At 40.0% G+C, this 22,668-nt stretch overlaps 1 protein-coding gene across 2 annotated transcripts in view; it reads right to left on the bottom strand.

Moving 5' to 3' along the window:
* Positions 1-6,869: 6,869 nt before the first annotated feature.
* The window catches only part of dpysl3 (dihydropyrimidinase like 3), a 34,695-nt gene continuing 18,896 nt past the window's right edge, over positions 6,870-22,668 (bottom strand). The window contains exons 7-14 of one of the 2 annotated variants that reach the window (XM_046040650.1): positions 21,453-21,521; positions 19,702-19,822; positions 17,902-18,058; positions 16,854-16,995; positions 15,558-15,728; positions 11,665-11,844; positions 9,543-9,714; positions 6,870-7,038 (exon numbers count right to left, since the gene is read on the bottom strand). In XM_046040650.1, the coding sequence (XP_045896606.1) occupies positions 6,944-7,038; positions 9,543-9,714; positions 11,665-11,844; positions 15,558-15,728; positions 16,854-16,995; positions 17,902-18,058; positions 19,702-19,822; positions 21,453-21,521 (1,107 nt within the window). In that variant the 3' untranslated portion in view covers positions 6,870-6,943. The remainder of the gene's footprint in view (positions 7,039-9,542; positions 9,715-11,664; positions 11,845-15,557; positions 15,729-16,853; positions 16,996-17,901; positions 18,059-19,701; positions 19,823-21,452; positions 21,522-22,668) is intronic. The other variant, XM_046040651.1, reaches the window with a different exon arrangement.

The following is a 22,668-nucleotide window of genomic DNA, read 5'->3' as shown; positions in this document are numbered from 1 at the left end:
TCAGATGCACCAACACCAATATGAAACCACCACCCACACAAGTCCGGTTTATATTGAGGTTGCTGACTAATCTCTCTGTCCAGACCTAGTGTGCATTTTTCGTTTGTCATCTCTGTCATCTAAAATTATTGCTATGATGTCATAAACCATTTACTCACCATTAAACAATGCACGTGGGATCGTGCTACATTTTTACTGGTAGACCTCACAGTGAAGGTGAGTGTGTGTGACCCCCCTACTGGAGAACACAATGGGACTGAGTGGACACTTTACTCAGCCTAGTAGTTAGACTCCACAGTGAGAGTGTCATGAATATGTGGTTTTGTTAAATGAAACAGTGTGCAAAATGTACACGGTTTAGATACACCATAGCCTCCCATGATAATGATCAAGAGTCTGTAATGCTGGAACAGCCTGCAGATGACGCTCATCCAAACTGCAAGTACGTGGCACATTAACAGCTTTGTCTTGTAAGTTCACTGTAACATCTGTTGTTCTTCTACCATGCAATACTGATAAATTGTCCATATGTTAAGGAAAACCTACTTTTATGCCCCAAGGATTTAGCAGGCGATAATGTTGCTACAGAGTACAGTAAGCTGTAGGATATATGTAGATGCTTCACAGTAAAAGCCTTAAAAAGCCACTGGGAAGCTTTGGGAAGAATTGTTAAACAGCAACAGGAAATGTTTGCATTAACACACATTTAAATGCTGAGCCACTTTATATGTAAAGTTGAAAGTACAGTAGCAACAGTAAATGCTGCTGATTATTTCCAATCACTGTTAAGCTAGAGCTACTAGCTTAACACATTTTCCTGACACAATCATGGATTCGTCATTTGGCGCTTATTAAGTTGCTCATTGAACAAATGTTTAAAATAGGAACCAATCGCCTAACAGGTGAAATTGTCAGCATCAGTTGAGAAGAATTTTCACAGGTAGACTATAATTAAGCAATAGTAATTTATTTATATCTATTTGCACGTTGCCGTTTGTTGTGCAGCCACAAAAAACTGTCCAGCATCAGGAGATTAACTTTGGTAACTTGACATGACAATATGCTTGATATTGTGTGCTGGTGGCCAACAGTGCGTAAAAAATAATGTCTGTGAAGATTCTCAGTCATCCAGGTCATAGTTATCCAAAGAAGGTTAAAGTCAAGGGCAACTGGACTTGGTTGAAGATGCTAGAAGACTTTTAGTCCCTCATCCAAAGGACTTCTTCAGTTCTGACTGACTGGTAGTGAAACTCAGTAACCTCAGTGGGGTCGTTTGCCAGGATCATCGATACCGCTGGTTCCTTAGTGTTCCTGGCTGTTATAACGACAGTCGTTATGTTCGTTAGGACTACCCGAGGCCAAGACTGAACGCATATCGTTGGCATCCTCACCTGAGGCCAATAGGTTATGTTTGTTGAGTTTCCTGGGAAGTGATGAAAGGACAGCATTGTAAGTGGGGGATAAGTGGTGGCGTAGACCCGCTCCTCTGTTCAGCAACGGCTTCTCAACCCGGGTGTAGATGGCTTCCTTGACACCTCTTTAAAACCATCCATCTTCTCTGTCTAAAATGTGCACCTGGTGGTCCTCAAACTAGTGTCCTCTGTCCTTCAGATGTAAGTAGACTGCAGAGTCTTGACCTGAGGAGTTGGCCCTTCTGTGTTGAGCCATGCGTTTGTGTAGTGGTTGTTTAGTCTCCCCAATATACAGGTCTGTGCATTCCTCACTGCATTGGACAGCATACACTAGATTGCTTTTCTTGTGTTTGGGTGTGCGGTCTTTGGGGTGTACCAGCATCTTTCTTAGTGCGTGCTTGGGTTTAAAAACCACAGGGATGTTGTGTTTGTTGAAAATCCTCCTATGTTTCTCTGATACTCCAGACACGTATGGAATCACAATGTTGTTGCGTTTTACCTTTTCCTCATCCCCTGTAGTTTTGTTCTTCCTGGATCTTGTGGCTGTTTTCACAAAGGTCCATCAGGACCCACAGGCTGGAAGTGCCCCCTTCAGGTGTTCCTGTTCCTTCTCTCTGGCTTGGGTGCTTGTTGGTATGTTGCTCTGTGGTGCAGTGTTCTCATGACCCCTAACTTGTGCTCCAGTGGGTGGTGGGAATCGAAAAGTAGGTATTGTCTGTGTGTGGGTTTTCTGTAAACACCAATTTGCAGGCTCCTGTCCTCTTCAATGTGTAGGCTACAGCGCAGTCCAAGAAGGCCAAACTGTTGTTGTGGACATATAGTGTGAACTTGATATTGCTGTCCACAGAGTTGATGTGTTCTGTGAAGGCTTGGCCTCAGGTGAGGATGCCAACAATGGTTGTTCAGTCTTGGCCTTGTGTAGTCCTAACTACCATAACGACTGTCGTTACAACAGCCAGGAACACTAAGGTACCAGCGGTATTGACGATCCTGGCAATGCGTAAAATAATAATAACTTTAATATTATACCTAACATAAAAGGCGGAATTGCAAATTGCTATTGAAACTTAAACTTTGTTGCAATTTCTCAGACATCTGGGGCAAGTAGTGGACTGCTGTGTGTGTGAGAGAGAGAAATGTTGAATCGCGTATAAAGCAATTTCTCTCTCTCTCATTATTAATTTATTTATTTAACTCCGCTGGTAAAATGCGATCTGTAGCCTATCAGATCTGTATCAGATCGCATTTTAATACCAGGTGTAAATGGGGCGTGAGACCCTCACAAGCTCACAATATAACTCGAACCCTGTTTGTCGCAGAGTGATTCAGATCTGTGCAATGGAATTTTTGTCACGGGCAAATAGCTGGCTTATGACAAGACTATGAACCAATCAGATTGCTTGATTTGAGCTACCCGTTTTATAAATGAGCAGTATCACATAGTTTTCACGTGATGTCACATTCCAAAGGAAAGAAAATACGTTATTTTCTGCTGCCTGCCAAGCAGGAAGCAAGTGATACACTGTTACTTTGAGTTTGTTAGCCTACTTTTTGCGTTGCCAAAATGCTGGATGGTTGTTGTGCTTTCAGATTTGCTAATCGAGAAGGAGACAAGCCTGGGTTGTGTTGGGTGAGGGATTCCCCAGAAAGTAAAAGTAAACATTAGCATACCGCAGTCGAGCGGCGGCAGGGACCTGGCGGTTTTTAACGGTAGAAATGCGGTAGCGGATGCTGTAACTTTATATGGATCGGATATGCCAAACACTTGCAGTTTGTGTTCATATCTTTATTTTCTTTTAAGTTGCTTTTGCTGCGTCTCTACGGGGGGAGTCGCTGTGTTGTTCTGTTGTTTTGCCCTCTAGGTTTACCGTGCATGTCACGTGACTGAAAACTATGAGCAGCGTATAGCTGTTCAGTGCTGCCGTGGCTGGTCGCAAGATGGATTGCATCAAAATAGGTGCATTAAGGAGGTTAATTTGCTCAAATTTGATCTTTATTTCTTTTTTTTACTAGCTTTTTATAATTGTTAGCCTACATATCTGACATCTGATATGTCTGGCGGAGTCACTCCATTTGGGAAACTTGCCCCTCTGAAAAGAGGTCAAGTGTCTCAGAGATCCTGGGACTGATGCGGGTTTCAGTCAAACCTCATCCAGTGCTGGGTTATGCATATCAACTCTGTCTGAAGTGTTCACACAGTCAGTGACAGTGTTGGTGCTGTCATCTTTAGGGTAGGAATACCGGCTTACTTAACAGAGGAGTAAGTAGGCTACACACACTCATCATTGGTGCTTCAACCAGAACGGGGAGCTCTCTCACTTTTTATTTCTGCACATGCGCAGTTGTACATCCCTCACAGGGCATGACTGTATCAGTGTAAGAACACACTTAAACAACATATTAGTCGATATGTTAACACCCCCACTCGCTCTTATACTATACAAGTCGTAGTAAATCTAACTTTATCAACTGTACACACTTAGTTCACAGTTATACATTTCACAAATGTCTGGCAGTCTATAGTCCAAACATATAATCCAGGAATTTCACATTTCTGAACTTCATTACAGGCTTAGTCAAAAAATCTGCAACCATGTCTGTCGTTGGACAATATTCAATGATACCATCACTGAGTGCACACTGAATGAAATAATACCGTATGTCGACATGTTTACTTCTCTGACGACATACTGGGTTTTTTGATAGAGCAATTGCACCCTGGTTATCTTCAAAGATTTTTACTGGTGCATATTGGCACTCACTATCCATCTCGCTCCATAACTGTACAAACTTTCTTGTGTAGTAGCAGCCAGCGCCATGTACTCTGTTTCACATGTAGATAAAGCTACCATTGGTTGCTTCTTAGATCTCCATGAAATGACAGGTCCACATCTAGTTAAACTAAAACAATACCCTGTTATGCTCCGTCTGTCGCTTTGATCTGTTGCCCAATCAGCATCGCTATATGCTACAAGATTAAGTTTTTCCTCCCTCTTTCTGTAGCACAACTCTTGATACATTGTGCCCTTAAAGTACCTCAACACATGTTTAGCTGTTATCCAGTGTTGCTCTTTTGGTTCTGATAGGTATTGTGATAGCTTGCTGACAATCCAACTTATATCAGGTCTTGCACATGTCATCACATATATCAAGCTGCCAATCACTTCACGATATCTCTTTGAATCAATAGGTTCACCAGCGCCATCAAAGGTTTGTTTTTGTGCACATGTTGTTGACCTTGTTTTACAGTCTGACATACCAAACCTCTCCAGTATCTTGGTTATGTACTTTGTTTGGTTCATCTTTATTTCTCCTTCACTTTGTTTAAAATCAGTGCATAGGAAATGCTTAAGCCTCCCTAGATCCTTCATCTTGAATTTTTCACTTAACATTTCTTATACGCTTGTAAGTGAGTCTCTGTTGCTAGCAGCGATAATTAGATCATCGACCCAAATTATCAGAATGATCCTTTCTGCCTCAGTGTGTTTGTTATAAACACAGGAGTCAGCCATGACTCACTGTTTAAATAAATGAGCTGTTCATACACTGTATAAACAGAGGGATCTTGTGCCCAATAATGTGAAAACTATCCCAGAAAAGATGTTGATACAGAGATATGGTGCTGGGGTTTCAATTTAGATTTACTGAGAAATGAGTAATGGTGTTTTGTACAAATTATAGAAGAGACTTCATATGTAGGCTAAAGTTAATATGCCTGAATTGAAAAAGTAAATCCAGCCATTCTTATCATTATTTATATATATATATATATATATATAGACACACCTTCATTTTCTTTGGTGCATATAAAAAGAGATCTCAGTCCGTCAGTTGCAACTCGTGTTTATTCAGGAAACAAATCATACCTCCACAACACACCTTTTTTTGACCTGCCAACTCTGGGTTTTGATACAGTAAAAAAAGAAACAACATAAAAACAATCATAAAGGTTGTCAAACTAACATAAATACAAATAACCACCACTTGTGCCTGCTTCAGATTCTGCCACATCACTGCCAAATAAAAAACGCCATCTCCTCCCCCCCTCCCCAAGTGGGACAGAGACAAAATAAAAGCTTCCCTTACTGCACCGCAATCCTCTGCCTTGTCAGAAAACAGCGGACACACAACAAAGATCTCTAAGCCCCCCCACCCCCCCAACACAATCAGATCCAGAGTGTTTCAGGTAAACTTGATTGGACCCACAGGGAATGATGGTCTTCCTCTTTTCCTACAAAATGAGGGCCGCGTTTGTCAGCAATGAAAAAGTAAAGCCAGAGGTGAGGTGCTGTTATCTGAAAGCAGGTTTTTGTTACTTATTAATTTCATTGCATCTGCTTTTGTCCTTTTTTTCCATTTGCCCTCAATTGCAAAGCTCTTCATTACAAGTTACGGTTGAACTACAAGGGACAAGTGAGTTATTCGTACTACTGGTGAACAGGTTTTTATATCTTTTTTCCTCCATCTTCCTTCTCAAGATGATTTCAGGGTGACAGGAACAGGCAATAAGGTAGGAGCAAATGCAAAGGACGGATTCTTACAATGTTCTTTATAATAGAGCCATAACGGAGAACAGGAAATAAAAACTGGCATAGTAAAACCATTTCCAATGTTTATTTTTTTCTATTCTTTTGTCTTCACACATTCTTTTCTTAAGCAGATGTGTCTTCATCATCCTTTTTTAAACATCAATAATTATGCAATCAATACATCATGGGGATGGTATTCATCAAGCACTTCAGAGAAGGGGCCCAGAAGGATCATGGATCACGTCACCCCTGTCAATGTGGCCCATGCAGCTCCATGTCAAACAGCACTCCTGCTCTAAGATTTGATAAATACCTGTTACTTGGTCCAGTAAACCCAAACAGGATGCAACAACATCATTCACAAAGCTACATTACATCTATCATATATACAATGCCACCTAGAGCTAATCAACGGTACTGCATGGTAATACATGGCTAATGTGAGATCTACTGTTACGTTTAGCTGACTATGGAGAAAGCAAGCTACTGAAAATGGGGTGACATTGAAAGCCAAACAGGATGAAAGAACCATAGCATCATTCTGAGAAAGACTGGTATCCATTTTCCTTTGAGAACACAGTTTGTTTTCTTTCTTTAATGTGATGGTGTGCAGTTTTACTGGTGTATTTTCCTATTACCAAAGCACCAAGTGCACATGTTCTCACCGTATTTGTGGTGTATTCTATACTGAGAAGAAGTGAGGCTAGGGCGGGTCTTATTCTTTAGTAGCAATTCCAAAGCACTTCAGTACAACAGTCTAGTCCAAAATCCCCAGGAAAAGGGATACTGTTCTCATCTGAGCAAGGTAGCATTGTGACAGGTAAGGCATGAGGATTCGGTGTTTTGCTCTTTTAACTTTAACTAATCATGGTCCTCTGCATCTCCTCCTCCCCCCCCCACCCCTCCCCTTTACCCTCCCCCCCTCCCCTTTACCCTCCCTCCGGGGATCCTGCACTCTGTCTGCTGTCGTTTTCTGAATGCGTCCCCTTGTTGTCCTGCTGTTTAACTGAGTGATGTGATGTTGGAACGACCACCAGGGGGCACTACAATACGCCGGCCAGCAGGCCTGATTGGGATGTCATCTGGGGTGGGGGGAGCTGAACAGAGAGAAAAGGAGAGAAAGATAAAAGTTTAATGGTGGTGGGGTGGTGATGGTGCAGTGGATAAGACGCATGCCTTTGGTGTGAGAGACCCACCAATGTGTCCCTAAGAAAGACACTTAACCACTAGTTGCTCCAGAGGCGTGCAACCTTTGACATATATAGCAATTGTAAGTCGCTTTGGATAAAAGTGTCAGCTAAATATAATGTAATGTAAACAGGAAAAGTGTACATGAGGCAGTTGGGAGAAAGAAGGCCTTACTGAAAACCAGAACAAATACAGAATTTAAAAGACTACGGTTCGACCCATTCTAGGAAAAAAGAACACAAAGAAAATCAGTAATGACAACTGTAACAGGATGACTTAATACACCCGCATTATTAGTCTCCAGGCACTAAAGGTACATTATTATTGTCTTTGATATATGGTATGAGTCACTGAGATGACAGAGGAGAGCACATTTCAACAGACCATGTGCTGTATGAGTGCTGCTGAAACATTAACAAAAGAAGCTAGTTTGACATAAAGCGCAGAGTTTCCAAAGATGAGCCAAGGCGTCTGCTGCAAATTATCAGCAAGTATATACATGGAAAATAGAGTGATGTCAGATTATGATACACTGCATCTAAGCAAACAATCTTTCCCATCTCCTGCCAGACAAGAAAATTAACTCTGCAGGTGGTGGCCCTGGAAAAACTAAAATAGATAGGAGACTGATTCATTCTCAGAGTACGCACACATACAAGACAAACACACACATTCTGAAACACACATAACCATCACAAAGCCTCGGAAACACGGAGCAGCCTCACTCCCCTCGAAAATTCATGTACTCAAATGTGGAAATTCTTTCCAGCAGAGGTCACCTTCTTTTTTCATGCATGAGGTATCACACATCAGCTACGCTTGTAAAGACAGGTTGCTCGTCACAGCCAAAGGTTAAACACCATTCTGTGGACTTCTCTAATCAAAATGAGTTATAAAAATACTACATGCATTCACGAAGACAGCCAGTACCATGTGAGTACAGCTGTGTTCCGTCCAGGTTAAGAGGGGTTGCTCTCATTCATTTACATGGACACATTTAGTCTGTCAGGGAGGACAGAATGACTGGCTAGAATAAGAGCAATGGTTGCTCTGTTTGATTATTAAACACATCACCATAGTGGAAACACTGACTATGTGATATTACCATTTGTACAAAGTTTCACAGTTTGGTAGCCTGACAAAAACAATTTCTCACATTTGTTTTCTAAATCTAAGCTAATCCGATACTTGACCTTACATATGGACACAATCAGACTGTCACTCAGCAGCTCTCCATAATGGAACAGATGTTGAATGTGAATACATAGTGTTGTGATCTCTCACATTAGATAGGCCTTCTTAGTAGACCATGTCCAGATGCCAAGAGGGAAATCTTGTACACTACGTACGTTTTAGGCCTTGAGCCAAAATTCCTAGCCAGCGTGGCTTACAAGAAGTGCAACGCTAGAAAAAAAAAATTTCTGACTGTAGCATCACTACATTGGTAAGAGGCTGCAGTTAGAGGTCACAGTGTCCTAAGGAGTAATCAAACTTATTTAATTGAGAGGTGTGAGATACTGAAAGCAGGTCAGCAGGAGAAAGGGATTTAAGGTGCATTTTTTTCAGATGAGTCAATAAAGAGAATGACTGATCTAACTGAGTTAGGGAGATTAAAGTAATAAGATAAGTTTAATACTCAAAATACATGTTTCATATACATTCATATTTGTGTGCATGCTTGAAAAAACAAATACTATAAAATACATGCAGGAATGCAGGATAATAGAAGATATAATGTTGCTTAGCACAATGCGCATAAAACAGAAATACACACAAGGGCTCCTAGCTTGAATACTAATTCATCTAATATATATTTTGTCCACATCATAGATGAGTATGGGTTATGGTTATAATTTGGGGTAAAGCTGACTTCATGTCAAACCACACTAAAGCAAAAACAGAAAACCGGACAATTTTAAGAGATTTTGTACATAAATCTAAGTTAATGCTGTCTGCAGTGTGGCTCATTAAAACTCAAAGGAGCTTAGGGAGCCAACTTAATGACATGCGTAAACAGACTGTCATATAAACAGCATATAAACCTTTTTCCAAAGAAGCGTGATATACTGCAGACGAATGCATGCCATACTGTGCACCTTATGTGAGTATGAAAACATAATGAGAGATTATTAGGTTACTCTACAGACGTGAGGCGTTTCGTCATGGACTGTGAATGCGTCATTCATTAAGAGCATCAACATGCCAAAAATCACATGATGGATGTTCTGCACAGTATGAAGTACTGTAGTAGCTGAGTTGAGATAATAGGGGGGCTTGATGGTGGATTGAGTGACGCACATGCATGCTGCTTTCAAGTTTCTACACACAGTTTAAATCAATACAGACCCAAAACAGATGAAAGGAAGGACTGGGTGGTAGATGGGTGGGGGTTGTATAAAGAAGCTGGGCTCACCGCATGGTGCAGGGTTACCTGCTAGACTAAATCCGGACTGGTGCAGGTTTCTGACAGGCTGTTTGGTGGGAGATGTACGTGCAGAGGCCGAGGGGGTACCACCACGGGACATGGAGAATTCAGACACCGGGCCGTCATACATTCCCCTGGGAACAGCCCTCAAGACCGCCAGCTACAGGACAAACAATAAGACCATAAGAAGAGGTAGAAGAAGAAAGGATGGGTAAGTACAAAACAAGACATTATGGTTTAGTATCAAAAAAGATTTAACGTAACCAAGTCCACACCTGTTTTAGCATTATATAGTTGTTTGTGCAACTGTTTTCTGAATTATATATGCATTTTTCAGAGAGCCCCTTTTCTGCCGGGAACCAGTTTCAGATTTACACATCCACACACAAAGACATACACAAGTAAGCAAACCCTTTTACAGGCCAGAGTAGAACACAACACACAGTATTTATTCGTTTTCAAAGCAAGTTGAAACTTTAGGCTAGCAGTGAACAAGCCATTGTCTGTCTGTCTGTCTGTCTGTCTGTCAGTGGCGTGACTCAGTGGAATCTTGGAAGCTCTGTCAAGAGTTAAAAAGAGACATCTGTGAATGAAGAAAGCATAACAGTGACTGCTACCAAGATAAACAGCGCACGGTTACTACAGTTCCATTTTCTCATCACCAGCCAGCTGCAAATTAGGAAATGGTTGAACAATGAGATGTCTGGCCCATATGTAAGAGAGCAGACAGCAGGGTCTGCTTAGAGTTTAAAGTGTTATCAAATTGTTAAATTGGGTTAACTCTATACTGTGGAGGAGATAGGAATGTCCTTTTTTATTCTTTTTTTCTGATGAGGTACAGCTACTGAACAGTGAACCTACAGTAGCTCTCTGTGTTGGTGGGCGCTACCAGTATATTCTCTAAAAGAGGCATTTATGCTGTACAGGAATATGAGTGCAATAAAAATGTGCAAACATATTCCTGATTATGTGAATGCAGTGTAATATATTTTATATCTTATTGTTAATTAATTTCTAAGGTGTGATTCTCTATTTCAATTCCTGTAACATCACACTTCATGTAACAATTTTATTTATGTTATTATTTATCCAGTTTTCCATTGGTTTCTTTTTTTAAATTACATTGCTTTTGTGTGTGACTACAAACAACTAAATCTATTTAACAGGTTTTGCTAATGTAGATTTGTGTACCACATAACGCACAACACTATTATTATATTTGACAGTTAATATAATTCTTTTGATGAATGTGTGACACAAGACTTTTCTTTATTTCTAACTGATCTGTAATGTGAAGCTATAGATTTTATACTGTGATTACAGTTTGAATATTTATTCTGCTAGCATTTGCTGGGACTGAGTGTGTAACGTTTGTGTTACAGACTCTTTCCAAACCTTTTGGCTCATTTGTGGCCTTTCCTGTGACAGAAGCAGCATTCCTACATAGACTTTTGTAACCCCTTTACTGTATGTGGTAGGTCTCACTGGAAAGTTATCCCTAATCCAAATTCACCATTCCCTTTTTGAAACCATGATGACAAAGCCTCGACCACCCTCACTGCATGAACCTTTTACACTAAAGTGTAAAAGCGCAGCCAGAGCCCTGTGGCTGAACCTTGGAGGTTGATGTCAGACTTACTGTATATCCCCACATCCTACTTCACTGCATCCATCCTCCCCATCCTCTTTTCTCCCTGCCATTGCAATTTATTTTTAGTCCAAACTCCCTAAGTAACATCCACGCTTACAATCCGAAAGACCTTGACTCCTACCTTCCTCCTAATCTTCTCTCACTGCATTGTGTGTGTCACTTTGTAAGTGTGATTATCTAAAACAACAAATATTCTCCCTCCCTTTATTTAGGCATCTTTGGTGCTACGCAGGGATTGTGTTTTTGGCACTGCGTTCACCAGAGATCACTTACATACTATGACGGCTTTTTGCATAAACCTTCTCCTCTGTGTGGATTCTTTTTGTTTTTATCTATTCAGCAATTCAAAATTTGTAAGTGTAGCTTCATACTCTACAATCTTGCAAAAAGGACATGCCGTTACATATGAAAAATAGCAGCGTAAATAGCAGGCTGGACAGAAGTAAAACCTGTATTTACCTGCTTCCTGGCTTTAACACGCTTGTAGGCAAAGTCAGGGAAGGGAGTGCAGGGAATGAAGCGACCCACACCGGAAGTGACATGCAGGTTCCCGTCTTCCAGAATAATCTTCCCCTGGCAAATCACCACTAGTGGGGCTCCACGCAGCTCCATGCCCTCAAAGATATTGTACTCTGCAACCTAAAGCACAAATATACAATTATCAGTTTGAAGAAAGTTGACTGTTGTGCAGCAGCAGCAAAAGTAATGGAATTTAGCAAGGGGAAATGCAACACAACAGTAGAAATTAACAAAAGCATGGGAAAAATGTGGAGTCAAATAATATAATAATAACATAGCAGTACCCACTATTACTAATTATAAATTATGCAAAATATGTACAGAATGTAAAAATGAACAGTTATAGAAAAATGTAAAATCATCATGTGAAAACTACAAAAGCAGATACATTTACAGTAATAACATCTGTTGTTTAAATATACACCATATTCACATTAATATAGAATATATGGTCTCACTCAAACATACACATACAAACACACAATAAAAAAGAAAAACATCATAACACGTTATGCCCTCAATAGAGCTTCCTGTCCAGTCAAACAAGCCTGACCTTTGAACTCCAATTCATCTAATAACTCATACGTTTTTAAGATTGGTACACTGTTCAAAGTTAACAGGAAAAGGAACCAAAGGGAACAAATTCAGACTACAAATTATGAGCAGTTACAGAACTCTAAGAAAAGATAGATATGTATATTAAAGCAACACTGAAGCAAACGTTTGTACAAATACCTCCACTGATAGTAAGAATTAACAGAGGGGAGTTTTCACTTGATTCATCACGGGACTTTATTGCTATTTTGACTTTAAAAGTTAAATCAAATTAAATTTGATCAATCAAATTTAATTTTGAGAAAAAACAAAACAAATAAAACATCTTGAGCCTTCCCTTGAAGGACTGATTAAGGGATGGAGGAGACAAGGAAGACAACAACAGGGGCAGCTGTGGGAGGATGGATGAGCAGACGAGAAGTGGAGACATAAACTCTTCTTCTCCTCTCTTCTCTCTTACTCCCATACTCTCTTTCCTCCATTCTTTATGATTCATCACCTTGTTTCTTACACTTATCTGTTTGGCATGTACAAACAGCTGCCATCATCCAGCTGGATTTTAATGCCTCGGTAGGACTTCTCACTCTCTTTCCCTTCCTCTTACTCTCTTCACATGACTCTTTCCAGTTGTCTGACTCCTTCATTTCTTTATCCCTCTTTCTATGCCTTTCCCTCCCTCACCCATTCTTGCTTGATTTATGTCATCCCTTGCATTTTGTCAATCTTGTGCACTTTTCATCCTCCTCCAATTTCCCTTGTGCCAACTTTCTTTTCTTGACATACTTGTGATCTGTGATGGCCCCTTCCCCTTCACTCCATTGTTGCTCATTTCCTCTGCACACGGCCCTGTTTTCTACTGCCGTCCAAATTCAGGCCAGAACAGGACATAACTAAGACCTGCTGCATGCCAAACATGATGTCATGACTAAGCTGAGTGTGTGTGTTGCTGCCTGTTCTTGTCTATGTGTCAGAATATCCCTACATATATCTATGTATTTTTTTGGCTGAAAACAACAAGCAATCCAGACCAGATGTGGGCTTACTGATAAGAAACTACGACACAGCAAAGTGTAAGTCATATTTGCTCTACAGGGGAAGACATTTCCTAACAAAGCGTGCTGGTAAACAGGGCCGCTCCTGTTTGGCCTGGCATCAAACCATCCATTAAGGTAGATTTATTGGAACTCAGAGCTGCCGTGCTCTGGTCTTCTGCTCTCTTCTGTTATTTTATCTGGAAGGATGACTAGCAGGAAATGAAAGGGTGACATCATTATGTAAGAACCCATGGATCCTCAGCGGATCTACTCCACATTTGGAGAAGGCATATAATTAGTCCAGTTCCCTCCGTCTCTTTCCACTCCTACCTCTGGAGACAGAGCAATATTCTTTCTCTCCTGCTAAACAACCACCATTAGGCCTATATTAGGCTTACTAACTTCACTTCAGCATTCCTAAGCCCAACCAACATACACTATTAGTAAAGGCATTCTTCCCTCACTCGTTTATTTTTTGTATAAGCAGGATTTGTGCTAGGCTGGTAAAGCCTTCATTTCCTGTGCGGACACTTCCTCTGCTGCCGAGTGGCCTGTGCTGGATCCTCTAATGTCTCTCTAATGTAATGCCAGGTGTACTGTACATGCAGTGTTTATGTAAAATGTGTGTGTGTGTGTGTGTGTGTCAGTCTAAGGCCCTTGTCTTGGACCCTCAGAGTGAGGATAAAAAACATCTGCAATGGGATAACACAGTTTCACATTTTATTTTGTTAGTTGTTGATTAACTCCCTGCATCTGTGTTCTTGTTTAGATTTTGTCATGCATTGTATTCTGTTACTTTTGTCCTGGTCTGTTGTCGCACGCTTTACTTCCTGTTTTATTGTGAAATCGTCTATGTCTGGTGTCAGTGTCTAATTCTGCTACCCATTGTCCTGATTACCTGATCTGTCTCACTGGTTTGTTGTGTGTTATACCTGCAATCCTGCCAGTTTGTTTGTTTCCCTACATTTGGATTACTCCTGCCTGTTCTTTGGATTACCCTGGTTTGTTTGGACTTGTTTGGACTCATTGTAGTGTGCACATCCTTTAAACTCACCCTACTGCTTTAGAGTCTGCTTCTGGGTCCTACAACCTGTTATCTGCCTGAGCACAGCTGATCCTGACAATTTTGTCTGTTGTTAAATTGCAACTAGGTTATTCTTTTTTTTCTAAATATCAATATATGAAAATTGCGAAGTCTTCCAGCTACGATTCATGGTCAGCACCTTGAACCCCTATGCCACCAGGTCATCACAGTTTTAAACACAATCTGAGTTAGTTAGTAAACTAACAGTTTTGATTCAGATTGCATGTTGAGTGAGATGTTTCCCATAAAATCAAATGTCTTTTAAACCAAAGCTGTTTGAGATGAGTCGTTTTCTTACAAGCAATGTCTGCAGATGTCCCAAATCTCTGGGGTTTCAGAAAGTATTTGAAATAGTATTTACTGTTACATAATCTTGTGCAATGAATTACATTCTTTAAACCCACTATGGTTGTCCAATCATGAAAATATTTTGGATGATAGAAGTGAATGTGATATAGAGGAAGGAAATACCTCTTGATTATACAGCACATAGATTACTTGTTGATTAGAGCTGTACGGGGCTTTTTGGAAAATGTTTGCATCACTTACAGAATTTTTGTTGCATTTGGATAAACCCATGTATTTAATAATCCATATTTATCCAAATCATTACTTTGGTCATTGCTGAGGGTTTTTGCATTTAGTGGGGCTCACAGTGTGAGTCATATTAGTAGTGAACATCCACTGAGACTTCATTTCCGTTCAGAGGAACTGAGAGCTCCCTGGAAGCTGCTCAAAAATGTGCTCTCTCTTCCTAACCCGCTTGCTCTCTTTTTCCCTCTATCTCTTGCACACAAACACACACACAGATGTAGAAAAGCGGCTCATATCTCCTATTCTGCTTTATTCTTTCCTAAAAATCAGACCCCTTTTGACACCATTTTTAAATATCTCCCGTTTTTTCTCTTATAATGTTTTTTTCACCTCAGCTCTTATATTTATCACATTTCTGCACAAGGAACATTATGGATTTATGCCACTAGCAAAACAAATGAAAAGTCCCCACAATGCTGGTGTGTTTCCCTCTGCATTAATCCACTCTAGCCATGTAAGATCGACTAAGAAGTTTAAATGCTGAGCTTTTTGTAAAGGTGATTTCCAGATCTAGGGTGAGAGGACAATTCCATAATTGTGAGCTGACTAGTGCACACTGTACATACCGAATTGTGTGTCTTGGCAGTGATGGTGCGGATGGAGTCTGTGTCCCAGATGACCAGGTCAGCATCAGAGCCCACGGCGATCCGACCCTTACGAGGGTACAGGTTCAGGATCTTAGCTGCGTTGGTGCTGGTGACTGCCACAAACATGTTCTCATCCATTTTACCTGTAGTCTGGGAGGGAAACGGGGAACAGTAAGCATTTGATTTATGTAGGTCCAGCTGGATTATATTTACAAGACATTCAACACTTAAATTTAAGAACAGCTTCAGATGATGCATCTTACTTAGCTGTAAAGATTTATGTTGCTGTCTTGTGATGTGTTTTTCTTAATCCCACTGATAAAATGGTCAATTACAAATATCCTGACATCACATACTATGAGCAAAATATTAAAGGAATGTCTTTATCTTTTCTCTCTTGCCAAGAGTTAAAGTAATGCACAGACATGAAAGGGGTATGGATCTTCTAATCAATCCAATCCCTTTTCATGTCTGTGCCTTATGTGTGGTGCTTTCATCAGGAGGCGATTAGGTTAGCTTAGCATAAAGACTGGAAACTGGGGGGAAATTGCTACCTTGGCTCTGTACAAAATTAAAAAAAAATACGCCTACCAGCATCTCAAAAGGCTGCATTCAGTCCAAGTTTGGCTTGAGCGTTAAGTAACTTCCCTAAGGAAATACATTCAGTTTAACTTTTGAAAAGCCTTTTTTGCAGGCAGCACAGCACTCCACAGCTGTCTAAAGCTACATGCCCTGTGTCTGTTAGCAGTACACTGATGCAGTGATAAGAAGCGAGAACGAAGGGGAAAAATGAGGGCAGTGTGCTGTATCCAAGGGTGAAGGAAAGGACAGATGTGGAGATAGAAAAGGAAAAGATGAAGCAAGGCAGAGACAGTGACAACAAGGCAGTGAGATAAAGCTGGAACGAGGACGGAGAGAGGAGGGAGGGAGAGACAATAATAGTTTAGTCTGAGCAATGTCGGGAAAAATTTGGAAAGCCAGATAAAAGCAGAGAGACAACAATGAATCTTATTAGAGGATCCTTATTATTATTATTATTTTTTGTAGAAACTGCAAAGATGAGATGTGGATTTGACAGCTCAAACTGAGCATCACAGAACAGAGACAAAGCTGAGGCTTAGATATTATGATTTTTCCTAGAAAGCAAGTAAATCAAGATGAAAGTAAAAGTCTAAAATAAACCTTGACCCCTCATTATCTGTTTGCTTTTTGTTCTTTTCCTTCTTCTGAAGTTTAAAAATGGAGCAAGAAAATTAAAACACTAGTAGTCCTCACCACAGCTTTATCCCAAATGAGGGTCATCCTCTCCTCCACACCGTTGACACCCTCTGGGATCTGAGTGAAGTCATCCTTGCCAATGGCCTTCTGGGACACACTGAAGGTGCAGTGAGCACTGCCAGTAACACTCAGGTCTCCACTGGGACAACACACACAAAGAAACATAAAAATAAGATAAGATATTATTAGACCGGCACAGCACACTTAAGTAAAGTACTTCAGTCACAGGGAAAGATGTTTATTTACTTTAGAAGGAGATGCACAACAGAACAAGGACTGTTAGTGATTTAAATATGTGCCGCCGCCAGAGTTTGTTCCTCCACTACAAACTTTTACTGATGTTTTACTGCTTCCATATGACACTCTAACTCACTTACTAGATGAAGAATGCAATTTCTGTTTCATGCATTAATTTAACTAACTAAATGCAGCTTTCTCATTATTTTCAGTCAAATGTAATCTTTGCATACCTATGTATAGAGAACAGGTCATAAAAGGACACATAAACAGTGCCAAAGTCAAATATTAGCTCCTGCACTCTGTCAAGATGATACATTTTTTAACAAAAGTTCTATTCTGTGATGTTTATTAGGCTAAGTGCCTGTGTGTGGAAGCGCATATTTGCCTTTCTTGGCCAGACCAAGGGAGAATGCCTTCTGATGACGGAAGGGTTGCAGAGTAAAGGCAAAAGTTTCAGCAAAGCATTGTAGTTAAATCAGTCATGCTTTATTATAACACAACACACAGTAACCATGGAGCTTATTAGTAATTGATCCTTGGTATTCATCTGTGTCTATAGAACTTTCAAAAACTTTTCAGTTTGTGCCCATGCAAACTGAACCAGCGTGTGGTGGTGTGTGGTTTGAATAGGGATTTAAGAATACTCTAGGAGTGACTACACCATTAAAATGTACACTATAGTAGTATCACCTGACATAATATTGTGTGAAATACTTAATAAAAATTATTTGGATCACATCTTAGCCAGGCACAAGATGACAAACAAGTCAACAACCTAACCAGAGGGAGGTGCTGTGATACGTACCTGGACAACAGTGTGTTCAGATAGTCTGGAGTGGTGGGATCAGGGCTGAGAGGAGGTGATGTTACAAAAGAAGCAGCCTTGGCCCAATTCTTGCTCCAGTAATGCGTCCCATCAGTCCCCAGGCTGGCCGTGATTGGCTCCCCAAACACAACATTCCCTGGGAAACAAATGGCGGTATGACTGTTCAAATGCACAGTGCTTAAAATTGATTTTTTTTAGCGATTTGTGCCGATTTCAAAATCACAATTTGCATCAATCAGGCCTGATTAATTTGTCAGCAATTAATTTCACTAAAAGCATTGGTAATTGGAGTGTGTTCGTTCATGGTAAAATTTATTCTCTACCACGGGTGGCTAACTGAAGTATCTACAAAACAACAACAAAATCACAAAGACATTAAGACATAAGTCAAAATAGTGTTTAGCAAGCGTATTGTGGGTCATTCTGTCATTATGAGTTCTTATATTAGGGTTTGGAAGATCGGAGCGAGTTAGGTGGTGCAGACACAAATCAGCTCAGGATTGAACTGCCGGAAAGGATACCAGATATTATGGAATGGAATAAGACTGTCCTTTGAGGTTGTTGTGAGCTTTTCTAGGTTTTAAAAAACCAAAGAAATATTTAGAAAATGTCTTGTTTGTCTGTACTGATTTTAGTACCAAGATTTAAGCTAAACAAGAAATATATGTAAATGTTGTAAACAATGTTAGACGATGGAATGACCATAATCATTACTGAGTAATATATTGTATAGTAATTTATATATATATATATATTAAAGACTATTTGTCATACTATGATGATGCAAAGATAGCCTTTACTCTACTACTACTCTACTCTAATACACAATGTGCTTAAGCATCACAATCTCCACAACATTAGACGGTCAATGCCCAGAGATGAAACTGAATAATTAGATAAATCTCAAGCAATATACACAATCTAAACTAAGCTTTTCTGGCAAAGATAAGTGCTCCTTTAAATCCATTTTCCAGTTTCTTATTGTGCAATCTAATGTTTGGGATACTGTTATTCACATGGTGGGAGAGAAATTTCTTTCCTATAAAATAAAACCTATAAATAAAATAACTCCACCATCTCTACGTTCCCTCAGTTCTCATTCACTGGGTACACAGCTACCTCAGCAACAGACCATAAACAGTCAGAGAGGATTCTGTGACGTCCTCCAACATCATCACCAACACCGCAGTCCCACAAGGTTGTGTCCTTTTCTGTTCACCCTATACACCAATAACTGCACCAACCCCTAATTTGTTACCACATATATCAAGTATTCTGACAACACTGTCATTCTTTATCTCCTCAATATTTGTCTACCCACCCCCAACCTCTCTGACCTCAATAGGAAAGCCATTTTTTTCGGAAAGCACACATAATAGTCCACGACATCAGTCATCCTCCCAACACATTCTTCGCTCTGCTACCATAAGAACGTAGATACAGATCCCTAGCCTGGAAACGGGCTCGCTGTAGCAGGAGTTTTATCCCCTGTGCCATAGCACTCCTCAACTAAGTACTTGCTAAGTAAAAAGTATGTTTGGTTTGGTGTCAATTTGTGTATAAAATGTGCTGATATATGTTGTTAGGTATGTTCATGTTGTTTATATGTGAGGCTATATATGTGTAAATGGTCTAAACAAATTTCCTGAAAAGGACAATATAGAATCTAAGATAATCTAATTTCAGACAATCACTTAATGTTTTTAATGAGCCTTGGACATAAACATATAGTTTTAAATATCCTGCATTGTGCAGTGAAGGCAACATGCTGCTCTTTACCTTTTTTCCGGGCCTGTGAGATGATGTCAGCAGCACTCTTGCTCATGACTCGGGTCACATAGAGAGGACAGTTGGTTTGGCTGGCGATGGTGATGGCACGAAACACTGCCTCCGCCTCCAGCTACAGAAGGGACAGGACATTATGGTTGACTTGGAAATGTTTTTCCCATTAGGATGTTCTCAAATAAACTTCAAGTATCTTAACCACAGCAAATTATGTATTTTTTAAGCTTTTTTAGAGAAAATGACAAGTGGAAGCTTGTAATTTCAACATCATAATTTGGTGAGGTTTATTCAGATACATTGAGTTAGGGTAGTTAAAAGAAAATACAATGATGTCAGAAAAGAGCATCTCACGCTCATTTACCCATTTTCATAATTGGAAGACTTATAATATTAACAAATATGGAAGAAATATGCACAGTATAATCCATAATATGCATTAAAAGCAAACATCTCTGGACATATATTGGAGGCCACCTGATTCAGGTTGGACAGCACCTGGCATCCTAAAATTTCCATTTCTATACTTGTAAAAGTCAGCAAGAACAACAAATGGCATTCAATATGAAATGGTAAAAAAAGTTGGCAATAGAAAGCCAAGCACAAATCCAGATGTGACGACCGTGTGGTTCGTAGTTTGCAAGGTGACGCAAACACTTTAGCAGATTATTGTGTTCTAGTCCTAGTAAGCTCAACCTGGGTCCAATAACCAATAAATTAAAACCAAACAAGACACCAGACATTGATAAAACACTAATCCAACTTGGCCTCTGCTCAATCAAATTATCTTAACAAGCTTGTAATTCTTCAAGACTCCACTTAACTGCACAACACTATGAGATTGATGGGACAACTTCACTCCACTGCACGGCAGAGCGGAAAGTCCCAGTTAAGCTAAAGGCAGAAAAGTTGCTGAGTTGCATGGCTTTCGTTTTGCTGTTTGTCTGAAGAAACATTAGCAACAATAATTGGGGGAATCTGAGAATTTTCACCTCGCCTCTAATGTGTCTGAAACCACATGTGTGTAACAAGAACAATGTGTGACGACCAGTCCAAGAACGTCATCGTGGCCCAATCCCAATGTCCCCCCTAAACCCTGATCCCTCACAGACTTTTCTGACATCTCCTGGTAAGTGATTGAGTGTAAGAGGCTGTAAGGGCTCAAAATACTGTGAACAGGAACGGGACAGCACTTTGCGACATTATCATCTTACCTTGACAATGCTGACACATGTTGCACTTTTTATTGACAATACAGAGTCGATGAGAGGTAGCCTCATTGTCAATCTACATTTGTCAATAATCAATGCACTATCGGTGGTCAAAACAGAAGTATTAAGCAAAAACTATAATAAATAGTTGAATAAACTAAGTGTGTAATAAGGTGATTGCATTCCTCTGACTTCATGTGTTCTACGTACCATCTAAAATCTATGAAAAAATTTGTCTTACAATTTTAACATCCATGCTTGTTTGTTTATCATTCTTTTTCTTCTCTTATAAGGCGAATTTGCTGTGATTTTTCTCTCGCTCCTACCAAGACAGTGTCCTGATTAAATAAAGTAATAACTAAAATCTTAGACATACTAACACAGCAAAACATTCACTGAAGGAGGAAAATACATAAAAAGGCATGAAAACACACTGTATCTAAATTATAACTAAGACTATGTATTTAAAAAACTGTACTTGGCTAATTCAGCTATTTAAAATGTTCATACATGCTTAAAATCATGTAATAAGTGTACCTCTTCTGGCCTGCTCAACACGTGTCCCTCTGGCCCAGTGATACCCATCTGCAGCATGCGGGCCTGCTCCTGTTGAACAAAAAAAAGTATACTGTTAGCTGCTAAGTTCAAATGCAGGATTACTTTTTGGTCTTCAGCGGTGTGAGTGCTTAGGATGATGTAAGGTTTTGGTCACGCTCCAAAATGATATTCTGTTTCTGTTTCTTTCTGCCTGTAAAGGATTTGAGACGGTTTTGTCATCTAGGTCAGGCCACACACAGAGGACTGTGGGAATCCACGAGCTGTTGAGGGTCTTTATATACATGAAGAACTGACTCCCAAAAATTCTGCCTGCGCTTTTATGTTGTACATACCACCAAAAATCAGTTCCAACTGGTTTTGGTAAGGTTATGAAAAAAAAAACGACATACAAAAAAAAGAAAAAGAAAAAACAAACGACAGTACAATACAATATAGGTTGTAGGTTAAAGATAATTCCCTGAAACAATGGAAAACACCTTCTGTAATCTACTCAAAAGTGGCACAGTCAGAGTTCCCTCTACTATAAATCACTTCCTGTTTGGCTATCTGGACCCATGACCAACAGGTAACATGGATTTTGTTAACAGGTTAGCATGCTATGGCCACATGTGCTTACACACTCAGCCACAGAGACTGGGGCTACACAATTTAGCAACAAAACCAGGACTACAGATCTACTGGGTTGGCAGGATGAAATAAATAATAGAACTGCAGAAACCTTAATGTGTTTAACCAGTGTGCAACCTACTCTTATAGGGAACGAGATAGCCCCATGGCAGTCTTCTAAGGAAATTTAAGAAAACTAAGTGCAATGGCTGGTTATCCAGTGGACTATTATGAGGACGAACGTGAGTCATATCATGCTGATGGCCAACCATATCAATCAGATATACACAGACGAGAAGCTAAACCAAAAGGACTCGTAACTCAAGAAACTGGAGCTGTTCCTGTGGTTACTGCTCTCCATAGCTGTCTGAGGAAGAAAACATCACTGCTAGGAGTGGGACCTGTTGATGACAGACTTAGAAAATCTAGATGTGTCTACAGATTAGAGTGATCCCAGCTGTGTTACTAGAAAAAGCTAATTTGCGATTCTGGACAACATTGCTGTGTTGGAGAATATTTCACCTCCCCAATATCAACTCGAAGAGGCTCGCTGGACCAAACAGAGACCTCTCCTTATGGTAAGCAACAG

The sequence above is a fragment of the Micropterus dolomieu genome, linkage group LG23, assembly GCF_021292245.1.
Source record: "Micropterus dolomieu isolate WLL.071019.BEF.003 ecotype Adirondacks linkage group LG23, ASM2129224v1, whole genome shotgun sequence".
NCBI classification, from domain to species: domain Eukaryota; kingdom Metazoa; phylum Chordata; class Actinopteri; order Centrarchiformes; family Centrarchidae; genus Micropterus; species Micropterus dolomieu.
This window is presented reverse-complemented; position numbering and strand designations above follow the sequence as displayed.